This window comes from Notolepis coatsorum (assembly GCF_963971535.1).
Source record: "Notolepis coatsorum genome assembly, chromosome: 2".
In the NCBI taxonomy this organism is placed as follows: domain Eukaryota; kingdom Metazoa; phylum Chordata; class Actinopteri; order Aulopiformes; family Paralepididae; genus Notolepis; species Notolepis coatsorum.
Genome location: NC_140166.1, coordinates 14,941,548 through 14,962,017, shown reverse-complemented (window position 1 = coordinate 14,962,017; position 20,470 = coordinate 14,941,548). Strand labels below are relative to the sequence as shown.

Below are 20,470 nucleotides of genomic sequence, written 5' to 3'. Positions count from 1 at the left end.
TAACGCAATGTTCAGTATTTGACCTTGTGAAAATAAATATTTTGCCGATTTAATGTTGTGGTTGACCTTATTTTGCCTCCCTTTCCTCATATCTTTGAAGGAACACAATATTTTATTTTCAAAAATTTTACAGACAAGTAAAACGAGTGGCCGGTTTGCGTGAATACTTTACCCAAGGCAGTTGTCCTTCCGCGTTCGGTTTGCGCGCCCTGATTGGCCTCTCGGCGCCCAATCGCGTTAGCCCTACTATCGCCGCACTAGATGGATCGAGCTGGGGAGGATTCAGCGAGACTAAGTCGGCCCGTCTGACCTGGTCGTCCGATAACCTTGGTCGTGGGGGTCTACCTGGGTTGCTTGGTAGGTTTCAATGCAACTCCTGGTTCTCCCTGGCCACAGGTAAACGCATGTTTCGCGAATCCTCCCCCAAACTCTGTATACTACCTCCTATTCCTGTACAAAGAGTCGTGTTGAACGCTCTCGCCCTAGCCGAAGGCAGTACAGTCTCATGGAAGGGTTCCCCACGTTAATATCTGAGATGAAAACACTACGTTATTTATATTAATGTGATGCCGATTGATATGAAGATGAAAACACTACGTTATTTATATTGATGTGATGCCGATTGATATGAATAGCGCGTTACGTTAATAGAGATGAAAACACTACGTTATTTATATTGATGTGATGCCGATTGATATGAAGAGATGAAAACACTACGTTATTTATATTGATGTGATGCCGATTGATATGAATAGCGCGTTACGTTAATAGAGATGAAAACACTACGTTATTTATATTGATGTGATGCCGATTGATATGAAGAGATGAAAACACTACGTTATTTATATTGATGTGATGCCGATTGATATGAAGAGATGAAAACACGTTATTTATATTGATGTGATGCCGATTGATATGAATAGCGCGTTACGTTATTATCTGAGATGAAAACACTACGTTATTTATATTGATGTGATGCCGATTGATTTATTTCTTTTATCCACTTTTTCTCCCATTTCTTCTATATTTTCTCCCATCCCAATTTCGTATCATCCAATTCAACCCTCCCCTGTCACGAACGCTGTTTCTTGCCTCCCACAAGCCGGCTGCAATGTGGACTAAGTCATACATAGCACAAGTCCCCTCCGGTACTCGAGGTAACAGCAGTTGCATTTTTTCACCTGCGCAGCTCGATCTCTCAGTGGCGAGGAGTAACGCGTGGGAGGCTCACGCTGCCCCCGACACTTCCTGATTCTACTGCGCAGGCGCACCAACCGACCTGTAGGAGTCGCTGTCCACAGCGCCCGATCCCCACCCATCAGTTTCCCACCCCCTAATATGGCCAATGTGTATTAGTATGAACGACCAGCTAAACTGAAAGCAATGTGGAGTGCTGGGCTCGAACAGGCGAGCCCAGCGTCTCCGTCATTCGTGGCGAGCGCCTTGCCCACTACGCCACGTAGCCGCCCGATGTGATGCCGATTGATATGAATAGCGCGTTACAATACGTTATGTATATTGATGTAAATACAAGGAAATGGGCGAGGACTTGCGTTGTGGAACTGAAAGCTAGGCGCAACGCGATTGGGCGCGCAAACCGAACGCGGAAGGACAACTGCCTTGGGTAAAGTATTCACGCGGCCGGCGTAGTACAAGTACTTCTAAAAAAATTAAAGCAATTCAAGCCTCTATTATATAGGTATACCAATGGAGCAGACAAGGACAGCCAGCCTACCTTGGCATATAAAGTACAATGATGCGTGAGTGATCGACAGCCGGTAATAAATCTTATGACACCATGATAAGTGGAGTCAAACATATGCAATGAGGTAGAACAGGCATTCATGTACAATACATCGCCATAATCGAGCACTGGCAAAAAAAATGGCAGCGACGAGCCTCTTTCTAGAATGAAAAGAAAGGCACTTGTTTATAAAATAAAAGCCCAGCCTTAATTTCAACTTCTTTGAACTTTTTCGTTTTTTTCAATGTGGGGTCATCATCCAGAATAAAACCCAGATATTTAAAAGTGGAGACGGGTCTGAATAAGAATTCATTGAGTTGTGTACACTACAAAAGGGGAATGGGCTTTAGATTTAGTAAAGACCATTTTTGTTTTATCAGCATTTAGTACAAGTCTTAGCAGGAGTTGGATTTCTAATTCCTTAAAAGCAACTTGCAAATACTCCACAGCCTTTGACAAAGTTACTGCACAACAACATCCGCATAACAATGGAATTAGCATTTGACACCTTTTACCCAAATCATTTATATAAATTGTAAAAACAAAGGGCCTAAATCAGAGCCCTGTGGACAGACATCAGAGGAACCATCAATTTTGAGTCAGTCTTGTCAGAAAGGTAGTTACAGATATATACAACGCTCAGTATGTGGGTAGTGAAGAAATACACTTGCGATTTATACAACTTTTCGAGTTCATTTGTTTCCTGGAAATACACTGATCTTGGGATTGTTAAATGGTAGATGGCCAGTGAGGGTATTTGTACAACACTTGGCTTTATGGAAGAGGGAAAAAATATCTGTGTGCCATAATAACACTTGTGCGTTTTTCAGGTCTGCTGTTTTCAATGTTTATTAACGATACAATGACTAATCCTTTTAACCGGAGACTCATTGGCTTTGGCTCATTTTCTGTGAACATATAATATTTCCATTCAGTGCACACTATGCACCCTCCTACATTTGTGTTCGGGGTCCAGTGGACCAAAAACTGCAAATTGTAGGTGAAAACTAAAAATTAAAAGGTGACATGCATTATAAATGGCTTTTTTCAGTGTCTAGCATTGTATTATAGTAATAGTAGTTAGTATCAATGTGTCTGTCTCTAAATACCATATTGGCGGATTGCTCTCATTCAGGGCAGACCATTTCCTGCTCGAGTTAATTAGGTCATTCTGATTTGACTCAGAGGATGGAGCGGATAGTGATCCGATTGGCTCTGTGGTTGTAGCGCATAGAAGGGGACCTGCTTATCTCACACACGCAGCTTTGTTTACACAGTGCTCTGTGTCTCTCTCGAGTCGGGAGCATAACTAACGCCCCGTCTATGGCTGTAGCGCAGTAGGTGGGGTTCCTGACAGGCAGCGAGCGAGCGAACTGGAGACGAAATCGCGCGTGACACTGTCCTGATATGACGCGGCGGTTGTCCGAGTGTGTCTGTGTGTGTATTTACCTGGAAGCACAGGGGCAAAGCAGCCTGCGATTCTCGACCAATAAAAAGTGTTTAGGGGCGGGACTCGGCCGCGTAATCGCTCAACTAGACACAGCGAGCGAATATTTGAGGGGGGAGCGACATCGCCGCTCAGTTCGCTGTCGCTCGCGGTAGGTCAGGATAGTCTGATTGAAACTAATACATTTTTATCATTTTCGCAATCACGCTCGCTCGCGTCGCTCCCTGTCAGGAACCGACACTTCATCAAACGGGGTTTGACAGAGAGCGAGCGAGAGGGAGAAACAGATCTACACCCTCGCGACAGAGCAGACATACACACACGCGCGTCGTCTCTCTGTCCGTCTCTCTCTCCCCTCAAACGGGAGAAAGAGACCTGCGTATCTCACACACGCAGCTTTGTTTACACAGTGCTCCGTGTCTCTCTCTCTGCCACTTGCAGACTGTGTGGATGATTATTATTATTTCCTAGCAATTGGGGATTATATCAATGTGGTCTGTGTCGTTAATTATCATATTGACTCATCAGTCTAGTCCAGGGCCGGACTGGGGAAATAATTCATACCGGGAGATATAGCGCGAAATATAGCCCCAATCAGGCCACTTTTTAAGCGGGGGGTCTGGGGGTCCCCCACCAGGAAATTTTTTGTTACAAAGACTTAATTTCCTGCATTCTGGTGAATTTTAGTGCATGTGAATCACAAACTAATGAGCCAACAATTGCTTAGTACAATGTACTGTTATGGACCTCATATAAAACTGTTGTGGCACTAGCAATGCTACTCTCTCCACCTTCAAAAAGAAAAAAGCAAGAGCACAACATATTTTTCTATTTACTATTATAATACAGTTAACCACTCTCTCCTGTAAGGGCCTTTCTTTTTCTTTGTTTTATCCCTCTCTCCTCCACCCTTTCTCTTTCTTCCACTGTCCATCTTGACATCAACGTTAATTGACTTTCGCTCTCTGATCTCTACCGAGTCCCTCACTACCTGGCTCATTGCCTGGCTGTTATTCTGCATCTGAGTGCCATCTGCCATTCCATTCGCCGCCTCCGCTGTCAATCAGTTGTATCGCCTTGTCCCGCCTCCACCAATCACAAGCGGCAGCACGGCTCCATTGTGTGTGTGTGTGATCCGCGTGAGGGAGAGAGTCAGATAGTTCTCCAACTCTGTCGCAGACAGTGAAATCCTGGTTGTTCCCCACCCACCTAGGTTATCTAACTATCGCGCCACAACTAGAAACAATGACCTGGCAAAAAAAAAATTATAATTTTTTATATAATAAATTTTTTTTTTAATCTGTGCAGGCCAGGCCACCGGGAAAACTCCCGCTGCTCCCGATGGCCAGTCCGGGCCTGGGCCCCGTTCCTCGTACCTGGATAACTGAGTTAGCCGGATAACTTTAACTGGATAACTGAGTTAGCCGGACTTTCCGGTTCCCCGTACCTGGATTTTCCAAATCACCATGACAACAGATCCAAAAGTTTGAGCCTGGTCGAAAGCAGAGTTTAAGTTCAAGTTAGCCTGAACCATCGCCACGCCCCCGCAAAGAAGTGACAGCCCGTTTCCTGAAATTATTCCCACAGTCTACGATCTGCATTATACCATTCTGAATTACGTTTTTGTGCTCCATTCTTCCAGAGGGGGCTTTTGAAATGTAAAATAGACCCAAAATGCTGATACTAAATTCACTTTGTCCTAAATAATGCACGTTATATATACCGTGGCGCTCGCTCGTGCGATGTACACATTATGTGGTTATTTTAATTGTAACTGGGATTAAGATGTCTGATGAGATGCGCTGTTTGACGGATTTGAGAAATGTAATGAGCCGTTGACGTCACATTAATGAATGAGGATAAATAGATAAAACTTCATTCAAAACAAAGAATATTCTAAACACGGGTCTCTCGTTCATTAATGTATAAACAATGAATTTATCCCATCTGGCACAGTGGCTCAGCGGTAGTGCTCAATCCTGGCAACCCGGCGACCGGGGTTCGAAACCCCGTCTTTCCAATATAAATTTTTGGAATATAATATTAATGATTATACGCAAAGGTAGCATAGTTTTAAGTTAAAATATTATAAATCTACATGCATTGAGGATGTCATTCTTTATATAGCTCTCAACGTGCACCAAATTGAATTATTCCTATATTGCAAAAAGAAGGAGACGACTGGGTCTCGAACCCCGGTCGTCTGCGTGAAAGTCAAAAGAACAACCCGTTAGACCACAGAGAAGATAAGTAAAAGATCGACCATACATCAATCAATGGGTAAGGGAGCCGTATCGTTATTCTGTATAACAGTTTTACTAATTATTTTCGCTAGCAAGATCTCATTTGATTATTCAATCCAGCAGGCAAGTTTAAAGAAATATAATCTGATTGATTGAGGTAATGAGGGACTTGAAATTAGCCTATAGATAACGCATTTAACTTGTCGGCGAGGCGATTGAGCCGTACTGCAATATGTTAATAAAGTTCTAAATCAATTAATCAATCAATGCCGCTAGAGAATCAGATTCTCTGCTATCGATACGTGCTGGCTTTTCAACTGAAGCGGCCGCGCGCATTTAGCCTGGGTCGCAAGTCTGGCTTGAGTTAACGAGACTGAATCCACCTTCGAGGAACAGGAAAATCCCGGCTTCAAACATCGGGTTAACTGAAGCTGGATAATGACATCTTGATCGACTTAGTTGAACCAGGTACAAGAAACAGGGCCCAGGTCTAGTCTCGAGTTCTTCCCTCACTCAACTAAGCTGTTCTGATTTGAGGTATTGCTGACGTGAATATAGCACTGATTTGCAGTAACGTCTGTACAATAATAATCATAGAGGTATATATTGTCATTTGAAACAAGTTACCAATGCATTGTCCCGTGGGATTATGCCCCCCCCCCCCGCAGCGAAATTAATTAGTATCCCCCTCAATCTCTCTGTGCCAGTCGCAGACTGTGTGAATGACTGTCACTCAAAGTGCTTATGGGCGGAGCCAGGCCAACACAGCCTGAAATCCAAAGTGAGAAAAATTTGGCTTTTGAGTACTTGATTAGAAATATAAAACAATGGCCGGCTAGGTGGTGCAGTGGGCAAGGCGCTCACCACCAATGCAGGAGACGCTGGGTTCGAGCCCAGCTCTCCGCATTGCTATCAGCTTGGCTGGTCGTTCATACTAATACAATTGGCAGTATTAGGGGGTGGGAAGCTGATGGGTGGGGATCGGACGTTGTGGACAGCGACTCCTACAGGCCGGTTGGTGCAACTGCGCAGCAGAATCAGGAAGCGACGGGGGCGGCGTGCCCTCCAAACGCAGACCCCCAACACAGAGATCGCGCTGTGCAGGTGAAAAGATGCAACTGCTGCTTCCTCGAGTACCGGAGGGGACACGTGATGTAAGGCTTAGTCCACATTGCAGCCGGCTTGTGGGAGGCATGGCCTAACAGCGTTCGAGACAGGGGAGGGTAGAATTGGACGATACAAAATTGGGATGGGAGAAAAATAGAAAATGGGAGAAAAAGTAGATAAAAAATATATATATATATAAAACAATGAATTTCTTTGAATAAAACCTTACAGAGGTGTTCCATAGACTCACAGGAATTGTGTAAAGTTGCCCAAATAGTGCTAGGAATAGCAATGCATGTCCCCTTTAAACAAAGGTTCACCGTGTACAGTACCTTCAGTCTGCCTCCATCTCCTTTCATGTTTTAAGATCAACATTTATTCCATTCATGTCTGATTATAATGGGATTTTCTTTTAGACAATATTATATTATTTCCTAGCAATTGGGGATTATATCAATGTGGTCTGTGTCGTTAATGATCATATTGACTCATCAGTCTAGTCTCGAGTTCACGAGATCTTCCCTCACTCAACTAAGCTGTTCTGATTTGACGGTATTGCTGACGTGAATATAGCACTGATTTGCAGTAACGTCTGTACAATAATAATCATAGAGGTATATATTGTCATTTGAAACAAGTTACCAATGCATTGTCCCATGGGATTATGCCCCCCCGCAGCGAAATTAATTAGTATCCCCCTCAATCTCCGCTTATGGGCGGAGCCAGGCCAACACAGCCTGAAATCCAAAGGGAGAAAAATGATGCCTTTGACTACTTGATTAGAAATATAAAAATGATTTTTTTTGAAAAAAAGAAAAAAAACGTACAGATGTGTTCAATAGACTCACAGGAATTGTGTAAAGTTGCCCAAATAGTGCAAGGAATAGCAATGCATGTCCCACATCGAGTGCCACGCCCCTTCCGGGAAGTGCATCTGGCCTTGCCGTCCATTAACCCCATGCAGCAGTGCGTTCCTGATATCAACTGTGATTGCACGCACGCTAATGACGCCACGTGCGCTCCCGCACATGCGCATAAATGTCCCCTCGCTTGAGCACAGACTAAAGACCGTGCCTAATTGCCTCTAAGAATGGAATGTAACATATCATTCACAAGTTAGGTGTGAATGTATCCGAGAACGTATTTAACACACCTGACGACCGGTGCTATTGATATGCAAAGTAGCCCAGGTGGGTACTTATAGCGAGTTGGCGAGTGCAGCGCATTCCTGTGTGCGTGAACGCACTTCTGCTCAAATCTTTGCTCAAATCTTACTCTGCACGGAGTGCAATCTCGTCCCATGAGCAACGCATGCCTGACCCCATGTATGTCACCTTGTTTGTAGAGCTAAACCTATATTTTATATTATAGCTATGGATCTAATAACGCCATCGATTGTCAGCGAGTTGCTTCTGGTCAACGTGCAAGAAACAGATTATTTTTTCATCCGTACATATCCGTTTTGAATATGAATATAGTTTGGGTGCTTCCGAGTAATTCCATGAAAAATACGCGAAAATAGCATTTGAGTGGAATCCAGTCCACTTATCACGTTGTCATTTTTCGCCTGATTATCGAATCTTCCTGAAATCAACGCTAGATTATCATTATTATGTCTCCTTGTGCATACATGATATGGGCCCTGGAGCGCGGCGCTCCCCCCCCCCTCCTGCACCCAACGGTAAACAGCCACACACAGACAGCTTCAATCACAGGAGAAAAAAATATCAGATCAACGCAAGCAAGATTGGATATAGAGTCCTTACCTGGTCTCTGATGTAATGCAAAAAAAATAATCCAATTATCTGATCGCCATTCCAGTTATCCACAGCGATCCTGTCTCCGAAGTTATTGGGCATTGCACATGAACGGGCGGGCAGGGTCAGTTGTCCAAGCCATCCCTACAAGCACGTGTTTAGGACCAGCCCCCACTCGGCACGGCAGAGAAAAGAAACTACATCATTTCTAATGGAGTGCAATAGCGGCCGAAGGTGTTAGAGGGCGGTATAAGACCGTCTGCCAGTTCAGACATTCAGTACAGTATGCACAAGGTGCCCCGCTGAATTATGAATGGCAATAGCGAATAAAAGAAATACCGCGAGAAAAACGTAGATCTATGTTTCCGGCACTGAACCGTCAGGCGACAGAAATGTAGTTCTACGTTAACAGCACCCAAAGGGTTCATGTTAATGCAAATATTAACCATATATGCAATCTAGGTTGCTTGTAATTGATAATAGACTCAGGAGTCACTGAATACAAACATGGAAGACAGCTGTGATGGAGGTGGTCAGTGAGGCGTATTTGTATTTGGGGTGATACTTCTGTACAAGCAAATCTTGAGGGGACGTATGATGTATCACAACCAGTCTGTCTGAAAGCATTTTCAAAGAACCGTCTCACCTCCCCCATTATCACAGTATAAATTAAACTATTAACTTTGACTTCAGTGTCCTCCATGTTTACATCCATGTTCGTTATTGTTCCTTTGCGCATGCATGTCAGTTCAGGAGTGTGATATCTGATATTGGCCACATTTATAAATAATAGTAATGTGAACAGCTAAACAACGAAATGTGATCGGAGCAATAAGTCAGAATTGAGCAGGGAGGCTTGCCAGTTGAGCCTCCTTCCAACGGTTTCTGCATCCGATTCCCCTCAACCCGGTTGTGAGCCAAGATAGAATGAGACAAACTACAGAGTATGATGCTTTATTGGAAAATTCTGGATTCCATGTGCTTTGAGCAGATGTTTAGCGCACCAACATGATTAGACAAGAGGCCCCATTTAGGACCATTTCCTGTGTACATATCGCTGATCTATTAGGATGATTCACTTAAACAAGTAGTTGTAGTACAAAATATTTACAAAATACAAATTCTGCTTTTAAGTATATCAAATGTTTGACAGTCATATTTACACTTTTAAAACAAAGCTAAAAAAAACACTTTAAGCTTCAATGGACAATGACAAAAACAAGACATGTTGTGTAAGCTGACATATTGGGAAGGCTGCTGTACAATACTGTATTGTAACAGGTAGACCGGATGGAATTCTGTGGCATGACTCCCGACCAGAGAATGCTCTCATTATGCCGTGATCAGCTAGAGCAGCGATGCCTAAACTGTGGCTCGTGGGTGCCCGTTCCAGAGCAGGACAACCAGGAAAAACGTAATTAAAAAATTAAATCATGGAAAAACATTAAAAATTATTTCATGTCCTAATGTGAGGGTTCTTAAAAGTTAAAATGAAAGATTTCAAAGCCCCAAGGGCTGGACCAGGCTTTGCTCATGTTGGTGGATCTACATACACATTCCCAATGGACTTGATCCATAAACTTAACAGAGGCTTGTGCCATCAAGCGCCGACTACATACCATCCAGGAGGCACTTTGAACACAAGCTAAGAGCATTTTGAACTTGAACGTCAGCAGAGCACTACAAAAGGTTAAATGATAGCAGAACACACATAAATGGCCACAGACATCGATATTGCATTAAGTATTGAGATAACGGATTAATAATTTGATAGTTTCCGTCCTTCAGACAGTGAGATTTCAGACAGTTTCCGTCCTTCAGACAGTGAGCTTTCAGACAGTTTGTCCTTCAGACAGTAAGCTTTCAGATCTTCCTGATAACACATTCAAAAGCTGGTCTTTTCAGGATGATTGTTGACGGTTTCTACTGCATGCTTCGACAAATATGTAAACAACCAGGTAAATACGAGGCTATTTGTGACGTTTTCATGATGTTTAAGACATTTTTATAAAACCGAAGTGCTTTTTGATAATAATAATAAAAAGGAAAAAAATTGGCAATTTATGTCAAACCAACTAAACATGATTTACATATGACTCACTTGACATTACTCAGATTCTTGATTTCAAAACGGAGACCAAAAAACAAATGTTCCATTAACATACTCCCTTTATCCATAAACAACTGTGCACGTTGAACTGGTTAAGAAAATTCATTCAGTTCTGATCCTTCTTTAAAAAGAAAATAGATACAGTATCTTTTCCAAACAGCGGGGTAGGACTTGTGTAGAGGTGTCCGTTGAGAAGCCTGCTCCGGCTGATGGGGTCCTCAGGTTCAGCGCAGCAGAGGGGTTCTAGCTTTGGGAATGGAGTGACTGAAGGGACAAAAGGGAGAACAGAACTGTGTTCAATGGAAGCAGCAACACGGATAATTCTACACAACCTCAGAGTACCTTATGAAGAACCATATAACTCAAAGCAACAAGGTTTTCTAACTATATTATCTAAAATATTGTAAGTTAAGAGTGTTATGTTCATTCATTCGTTAAAGACAGTAGAGGTTAGGGATGTGAAAGATTTTTTTTTTTGCTAGTCGACAAGTTGGAATATATCGAGTCGTCGGTTTTTGAGATTCTGATGTAGACCCATCGACTTAAAAAACGATATGTCATAATTATGGTTTAATTCACCACAAAATATATCTCAATGTAAGGCTGTGACGGTGTCTCAGTACCACAATTGTGCGGAGATGGCTGTTCACTATGTTGTGTTCTTGTATAACAGTATGCGGCTTTATTCATCCGTTGTGTCTGACCGTCTAAAGGCTGTTTTTAATAAATTTTCAATGAGGAGTATCCGGTTGTTGCACAGCATTAACTCTTTGGGCGCCACCCACTTTCCCCATCTGTACCGCCTGGCGCCAGCGTTATTGACCATGTTAGCGATGTTTGCAGACTAGGGGTGGAACGGTTCACAAAATCTACGGTTCGGTTCGTATCACGGTTTTGGTTTCACGGTTTTGGGTTCGGTTCGATACGTTGTTTTTTATTTAAAAAAAATTTAACACTCCAAAAATACCATATACATCAGCATAAGATATATAGCCTAAAGATAATCCAACTTTTCAGTTGTTCTCAAGGACATAGTCATGCAAAAACTGAAAGAATGAGGCAGTTTGACATCAGGCACATTATTTTGACAGTGACTGTAGAGCTAGGAGAGAGAGGGGAGGCATTGCTGATTTAAACATGCTTCTCATTTATTTGGTAAAAAAAAAAAAGTTTACCTTTAATAATGTTTGGCACACAAAGACCGAACTGACTGAAAAATATAGGCAACATTTGTCAAAGTATTAACTTAATGCAAACAAACAAAATAATTAAACCTTTTCTATTTTTGTGGGCACATTATAGACAAAGGCCTTCAACATAAAGTATGAATATGCTCAACCAGCACTAGACTTTCTTATCAAAAAAGGAAAAGTCACTGTTATTTAAAATAAATAAATCATGTGTACTAAATATATATTAACATTTTTTTTAATTGCATGAAACATTATGAAGTATTCTCTTATGCCGCTTTTCACTGCATGGTACCTAATCGACTCGACTCGCTTTTGCTATTTGAGTGTCCTGGTAGCCGTATTTGAAGTGACGTCACACAAGGAAGTAAATAGTCAACAGTAACACACAGCGTTGGAAGGAGAAGACCTAATGATATAATATAAACCAACAGCCAATAAATGTGAAGTTATCTTTGAACCTCTTGTCAAGCCTCGTCAATATACACCCCCTTCCCCACTAATGGAACTAATGCAACACAGCGAAGTGACTCCACAGTTAGCTCGCGGGACTAACGTAACGTTAGCCTAGCTTGCAGCTACGTTATAACCGAACAATACACACATGCCCCGAACCGTGGAGGTCGTATCAAACGGTGTACGGTTCGAATGCGTACCATTCCACCCCTATTGCAGACCCATCGTGTGGTCTGTATTATAGCTATTGTTGGATTCTTCGGTAATCAGCCAGTATCACCTCGTCACCTGTGGTTCCGTGAAGTTTTCTGCATTGTGTTTATCTCTTTCTTATCGTACCGACTGATTCCCTCTATCCTACCCCGTGGATGCGTTCGTCTCAAAAAGAATTCGACACTGGCAACGTGATCTCTTTCCTTAGATCGTGATGTTTATTTTCATAAACATAGACTCGTACAAGATGGAAACAATTTGAAAGTCTTTGAAGAAACTAAATTCATTATTCTAATGATCTCTCCTGTGGCCCGCTTGGTGTTGTTGCAGCCTAACTGTTATCCAAAAAGCCTTCCCTGTTAGCCAAAGCTGCTTGTGGCCACCGGAGGGTGGGGCCACGAGTCCCTTCCCCCCACCCTCTAGCTCCTGAGGTCTTTTGTCCGCGTTATTTCCGCGTCGAACAGCAGCAAACTACCTAACGCCTAGTTTATCACTGGTTAAGCTTAGGCAACTCTTTCGAAGTTGGTTAAGGTTAGAGTTTGGAATCAGGGCTGGTGTTCTATCGCCATGCTCTAAGACAAACTCTAACCTTAACCAACTTTGAAAGAGTGCCTAAGCTTACTGCCTCGTGGTGAGATTCGATCGTCATTGCAATTCCAACGTAGGCAGATGAGCCAGGGAGACCTAGAGGGCTCCGGCTGACCATATAGAACGGGTATCAAAGGAAAAATATCAAAGGATCCAAAAACTAGTATACTCGTTATTGGCACGCAACGCTTGACGGCGAAACACGAGTATACTCGTTATTGGCGCCTAATGAGTTAATGTCATGTCTGGACAGAAATGTTTGGAGGGTGAACTGATGGATACGTTACCATCCGCAAAGCCAAGTGCAAATACACGATTACATTAGGTTCTAATTAAAAAATAAAGCAACAGACAGTAATACCTTCCATCAAATTTATATATATCCGTTCATTGACGGATCGATAGTTACGTGCCATTCGCAGCAGAGTTCCATACCGTATTCCTTATGCAGCGCAATCTTCAATCCGCAAGGTACAGGCTTTTCCATTCCTTATTATATTGGAGCACCTAGCGGTGACCGGCAGAACAGCAACCTCCATTACAGTGCTCCATAAAATGAGTGAGCTTCCCTCTTATTTCAGTGGTTTACAAAAACTAAGCTCTCCCATTTGGAAAACAGTTCATTTTATTTTTAACATTTTGAAGGTTATTTTGGCAAACCGTAACGTTTTTAGAATGTTTTGAATAGGCCATTACAAAATAAAAAGAAAACGATTTCCAAAAAGGACTATTACTATTCTTCCTAGTATTATCACATCCCTAGTAGAGGCTGGATACTCTGTGGTGATGCATCACATTCACGCTCCCAAGTGATTTGGATTGACTTTATACTGTAAATACACACAGTCCAAAACCTTGCAGATGGAGTTATACGGTTCTTCAGGTTGTTTTCTATTCATCGCACCAAAGAGGTTTACGACAGCTCAAAGGTGACCGCTTCTCAAACGCATGGAGAATGACCAAATGGACCTCATATCAAAGGCTGAAGTTAGACAGGCACCACATAGATTTAGTATTCATTGTTGTCTAAAAGCAAACATCAGATTCAACATTGTTTCTACCGATTTAAAACGGCCAGTAGACGATCACGTCTGCGCAGCAAATAGCTTCTGTTGTCCCATGTACAAGCAGCCAAAGACACCATATCATTTGGGAAGACAAAGAGGCAACAGGCTCTTATTAAACAATGTATACCAAGGCTGAACAATATATCACATTCATATTGATAAGGCCTAACAAAAATAATGGTTGGTTTCAGGTTGCCGACCGACCCTGCCGATTTAGGTGCGACCCAATATATTTTATGAGTTTAAAAAAAAAATTATATATTAAAAAAAAAAAAAAAATCATTTTTTTTTTTTTTTTTTTTTTTTTTTAAGAATAAAGTTTCATAGAAATCTTAGTCAAACATTTAGTATTATGGATATTAAACATGCTGGCAGAGTACATGCATCCATGTTGTTGTGAACATTTTAACCCTTTCACTGCCACACGACAGCCGGTTAACCCTTTCACTGTGACAATACAGAAGGTTAGCCCTTTACTATCACACAACCGACGGCGATGCTCCATCATTAGCATCATTAGCTAATGATGCTAATGATGGAGCATCGCCGTCGGTTGTGTGATAGTAAAGGGCTAACCTTCTGTCGTGTGGCAGTGAAAGGGTTAATTAAATAAAGAAATTCCCTATCCATAGTCGCCGTGGGAAAGAATAAAAAAAAAAAAAAAAAAAAAAATAAAAAAAAAATTCCCTACCTACCCATGGCCAAACTGACAACCAACCTGAAACCAACTATTATTTTTGTTAGGCCTAATCAATGAGTTCAATAGACCCTGTATGTATGTTGACATTAATCCGCAGGGGGACACCAGCATAATGCTTGAGATAGCTGGGCAACGTGTTTTAAACCAGCGACGCACAGATACTGGATATCGGTCCGATATCGGGCTAAAATAGAATATCGGTAGGAGAGAATTTCAGATGATACTAAAATCCGATACCAAGAAACAGGACGCAAAGTGACTTGATTTGCTGCATTATTGACACGTCAACTCTCTGACGGGGAAAATGTATTATATCTCAATAACTGTTGTCCAATGACCCCAAAATGACGGTCAAAGTCTATACTGTTCATTAAAAGTAATGGGTCAGATCTGTATTTGATATTGGCCCGATACCCAAAGCCCAGGTATCGGGACTGAAAGTCGGATCGGTGCGTCCCCCATTTTAAACCGCATCAAAAAGGTAAGTCTAGGCTAAACACTAGACTTTAAAAAGTTGTATTAACAATCCGTCTGAATAATTGCGGTGATGTTTTGTCCATATTGCGCAGCCTTCGTGTACACGTGGAAAGAGAGGAGGATAGGAGGTAGATACCAGAGCCTGGAAAAGCGCATCGGTTGTAAAGAGCAGCGGGCTTTCCTTCCCCTCAAGGCAGGGCTTCCGCTATAGAGCAGAAACAGAGACGAGCAAGGAGCAGGAAATGAGACAGGCTTTCAGTTTAGTCAGTAAATGTCAGACACCTATTGACAGGTTAGTCTGTAAAAGTCACACACACCCGTGACAGGTTAGTCTGTAAAAGTCACAGACACACCTATTGACAGGTTAGTCTGTAAAAGTCACAGACACACCTGTTGACAGGTTAGTCTGTAAAAGTCACAGACACCTGTGGTGAGTCTGTAAAAGTCACAGACACCTGTTGACAGGTGAGTCTGTAAAAGTCACAGACGCACCTATTGAGGTGATTATAGTCCAGAGGCAGGACGTGAGCAGCGCAGAGAGAGAGAGAGAGAGGAGCTATAGCCAATAATAATTGGCAGACGCCCGTTCCGGGAGCAGAGAGGATGCATGCGAGGAGCCCTCTGTCAGCCGGAGCAGGGAGAATTATTAGGAGCAAAATTACTGTTTTGCTGATAAGAGATCAGGTTAACCCTTTCACTGCCACACGAGAGAAGGTTAACCCTTTACTATCACACAACCGACGGTCGCCAGTGAAAGGGTTAACAGGCTGTCGTGTGGCAGTGGCAGAAAGGGTTAACCTTCTGTGAATTGTCACGGTGAAAGGGTTAACCGTTTTGGTAGTGCGGCAGTGAAAGGGTTAAAAAGTGGCACATAAGGCACGAGGCAGCCAGCAACAGTCTGGCCGTGCTCATCCACAACATCTCTGAACGTCAGGCTTCATCATGAACACAGTGACTGCGGGGAGCTTGCCTGCAGCGGGGCCTGTATGTATAGGTTGGTCAGACTGGCGTCTCTACGGGCACCACAGGGCTCGCAGCACAACAGCTCTCTGTCTCCGGCCACTACGTGCAAGTTGCCTAGCGACCTGGCCAGCCTGGTGTGACACAGGGAGCTGCCAGGGAGAAGGGAAGGGGTTAAAATGCAATATGAAAACCGACCCACGAGTGGCTCTCGTTTACATCTCGTCCTTACGGCGGCGCTTTTCAAAAAGATATTTCTCTGCACTCATAACCTCTAAAAAGTGACATGAAATTATGCCGTGAAACAGATTAATGTGACAATTCAATATTAGTTATCCTTTAGCTACCATGAACATGTGTCGTTAGCATTCCACATTGAAAACAATGGGTACTGACCAACTTGTAATAATGGGTACTGACTAGCTTGTAATAATGGGTACCGACTAGCTTGTAATAATGGGCACTGACTAGCTTGTAATAATGGGTACCGACTAGCTTGTAATAATGGGTACTGACTAGCTTGTAATAATGGGCACTGACTAGCTTGTAATAATGGGTACCGACTAGCTTGTAATAATGGGTACCGACTAGCTTGTAATAATGGGTACTGACTAGCTTGTAATAATGGGCACTGACTAGCTTGTAATAATGGGTACCGACTAGCTTGTAATAATGGGTACTGACTAGCTTGTAGTGCCCATTATTTATAAAATGTCATACCAATGTCAAAAATTCTTAGTTTTTTCTCTTTTTTTGGAATACATGCGTGTAAATATATATGGTGTAAATAAATTTGTGTCAAGTGCTTGATGAAGAAAGAAAATCACACGACATCTATGATAATAAAAACTCAAGATTACGAATTAAGTCAAACTATTCAAAGCATCAATAATTGTATCGTTCTTTTTCCACAGTTAATTGGCCTTGAAATAAGCATCTGGATAAATCGCAGGAATTAAATGTGTCTGATCTACTGACTGACCTTCCTCCCGTCCCATTGGTCGGCAGTGAGGTTCTGCTTCTCTTCAGGATGATCCTGAACACACACACACACACACACACAGTTTGACACAAGATAAACACAGACACTTCAAAATGGCCGCCCGCAGAGCCTTTTCTCTTCAACATCATCTTGTAGGTAAAACTCTGCTTCTAGAAACTAGGGATGCACCGATACGACTTTTTCAGTCCCGATACCAATACCTGGGCTTTGGGTATCGGCCTATACAGAGTACAGATCCGATACCCATTGTTCAATTAATAAACTGTATGCCTCACTGTGTGGAAGAGACTGGGATCATTCTTTTGTGCATCAGGCATGACTTAAAACATTACTTTCCTAACTTAGTGAAACAAAATGTAACAAATTAACAGATATAAATGTACTGAATTGTTATTTATAATTTTAATTATTATATTATATTTATTAAAAAAATATCCATATATATATATTTTTTTTTAATACCCGATCCAGTTATTTTTGTCATATCGGGGCTGATATCCAATATCAAGATCGGATCGGTGCATCCCTACTGGAAACGCACGCGCATCTTTTTGGGGAGAGACCACAGGGTCATTCTGGATGAAAGTGCTCGCTTTGGACACATTGGACAGGTGGTCGGACGTCACGTGGTTTCACCCGGAGACCCGTCCCCGGAGACGTACATGAAACTATATCGAACATCCTCATCGTTACAAACGGTAAGAGGGAAAGTTCTGCTCAGATTTAGAGAAACCTTTCAAAGCGTTGGAACATTTTGTTTTCTTCAATCTTGATAGTTCATTTAACTTTAAGGATTCTACAGAAATGTTAATTGAGCCTATTCAAAGTCTGGTTGTTTTACAGAAGAAAGTTCAATGAGGATTCTTGAGGATCAAGAGGTTCTAAAAAAGGAACCCAACCCTGCTCCAAGATTCACAATCTGCCCTCAGACTTCAGGGCCCTCATTCATCAACGTGGACGTAGAATATGTTCTATTTCCACACGTAAGCACGGAATGCAGAACTAGTGTACGCACAGGGAAGTCGGGATTCATCACACGGTGCGTACGCAGGCTCTACGCTCCTCCGTAGAACTTTGTTCTACCGTCAATGCTCGTGCATGATTATCCATATATGGTCATGAAAGTGAGGAAACACCCCCCATGGGATGTGAAATAATGGACTGACCAGAGCGGTACTCTGAGAAACTCCACGGAGAATTCACTGCTGTCGAACCAAGAAGACACTATCGCGTATTATGGGATAAATAAAAGGCGGATTTGTAAACGGTGATGTCAGATATCAACGGCTCCCTAAGACCATTGCTGCAATTCTGCCTGGACAGCTCAAAATACTAATAAAGACTGTTCGTTGACCACTGTTTGGCGTTGGTTGTGTGTCATTATAACCGTGCTGTAATATGAATGCCTTTATTAGTTGTGTTCGATTGGCTATATGATTTTTAGAGGCATCTATTTTGTTGTCTGCTAATAAAGACCGCGCTGGAATATGACTGCCTTTTCCCGTGTTGTTTGATTAATACCCAGGGATTCATTAAAGTTCTCCTCAATTTGATTCCAAATCGCGATGGATCTCCCGTCAATTTTCTACCTGCTGCATATGATTTCTAGAGGCATACTACAATCCATTTTGATGTCAGTATTGGGTAGCCTACATAAACAATAATACGAGAGCTATACAAGAACAATGAATCTTACTGCCATGTATGATACGCCATGTGTAGCCTGCCTATATGTGATCAATACAAACATGAACTTGAATTCCATCATGTCTGTGTGCGGGTCACTGCGGGAACTCACAAGGCTGTTGTCACAATGTAAATAAGAACGTGCACTGAAAAGTTACAGTATGTAGTTGGTTGATCATTTGTATGACAGTCAGTAAACCCTTGCAAAAAGTATCCGTTTTATTTAATGAATTGAAAACATTCAGCATCGCCTTCCTCCCGGCATCCAGCAATAACATGTATCAGGCAAATGCGCATCGCAACATTGACTGAGTGGAATCCCTTTCTATTCACATAACTGCATTTGTGATGGAGCTTTGACAGCTACAGTAACAGTCTATTGCTCGATCCATCTCCAATATCACGATGGACCGTGCCGCGGTGGCAAAGACCCGAGGGTGGAGAGGATCTTGAATGAATTCCATCATCATATATATATGTTGTGTGTCTGTCCACTATGTTTGTTACTTTGTTATTCCCCCCCCCCCCCCCCCCCCCTATCTATGTAAAGCGACCTTGGGTCTCTTGAAAAGCGCTATATAAAATGAAGCTATTATTATTATTATTATTATTATTATTATTATTATTATTATTATTATTGTTATTATTATTATTATCATCACATCTGTGCGGGAGCTCACAAATAGACTGTTAGTCTCAGTGAAGTTTCAACGGAGGTCATCTATTCTAACCAACAAATTGAAGTAGAAAGCATTTCGTGACCAATCTTATTTGGAAACATGACACACAAAATAATTTGCTTTTTATTTGAAACAATATCTAATCGCGTTTGGAGGTTGGTGTTTTGCGTCTGCCCCCCCGTGCCAAACAAGCAGGCCAACCTCTTGTTCGCGTGTGAGCCCGTTATAATTACACTACTGTCGCTATTTTACAATGAACTATAATGAATTACGGGTCATACAGAAGTTGAACACTAATGCACGGAAGCTTATTTCCGCCTTGAAACTAATGCAGGACTGAGGAGTGCTTATGCGTAGTAACGATATTCTACAACTGGGCGCGAGGTACGCCTGGTCCGACCTGTGCGTAGATGTAAGCACGGAGTCAAGTTCAAATCGAAATTGATGAATCCCACTCTTTGCTTAGAAATGATCGTACGCACAGGGTAAGCACAGATCTGTGCGTAGAACACGTTGATGAATGAGGGCCCTGGTCTTTCTTCAGGATTTTCAAAAGAAGATGGTGCTGAGTCACAACTAGGGGGTGGTCTGGAGGGGGGCTGTGGCTCAACTAGGGGGTGGTCTGGGGGGGGGCTGTGGCTCAACTAGGGGGTGGTCTGGGGGGGGGGGCTGTGGCTCAACTAGGGGGTGGTCTGGGGGGGCTGTGGCTCAACTAGGGGGTGGTCTGGAGGGGGGCTGTGGCTCAACTAGGGGGTGGTCTGGAGGGGGGCTGTGGCTCAACTAGGGGGTGGTCTGAAGGGGGGCTGTGGCTCAACTAGGGGGTGGTCTGGAAGGGGGCTGTGGCCCCCATCTGGATGACAAAATAACATTTGCAATAAAAAATAAGCCATTTGCTGTAATGTCCTGCAACTTAAAAACACAATTTCAATAAAATAGCAAACACAAGGGTAAGCTCCAAATGGGTTTTAGTACAGAGTATAAGGTTGCACAATAGTTTAACGTTGAACACTAAAACACACACGCATGCAAACACAAAGTGGAA

General features: G+C 42.5%; 1 protein-coding gene across 3 annotated transcripts in view; it reads right to left on the bottom strand.

Annotated features, from left to right (window-relative positions):
* Nucleotides 1–9,236: 9,236 nt before the first annotated feature.
* cdc14b (cell division cycle 14B) overlaps nucleotides 9,237–20,470 on the bottom strand; it is a 79,161-nt gene continuing 67,927 nt past the window's right edge. For 2 of the 3 annotated variants that reach the window (XM_084309302.1, XM_084309303.1), the window contains exons 14-16: nucleotides 17,042–17,095; nucleotides 16,070–16,211; nucleotides 9,237–10,672 (exon numbers count right to left, since the gene is read on the bottom strand). In XM_084309302.1, coding sequence (XP_084165428.1) covers nucleotides 10,652–10,672; nucleotides 16,070–16,211; nucleotides 17,042–17,095 — 217 coding nt within the window. In that variant the 3' untranslated portion in view covers nucleotides 9,237–10,651. Of the gene's footprint in view, nucleotides 10,673–16,069; nucleotides 16,212–17,041; nucleotides 17,096–20,470 lie in introns of those variants that run through there. The other variant, XR_014619435.1, reaches the window with a different exon arrangement.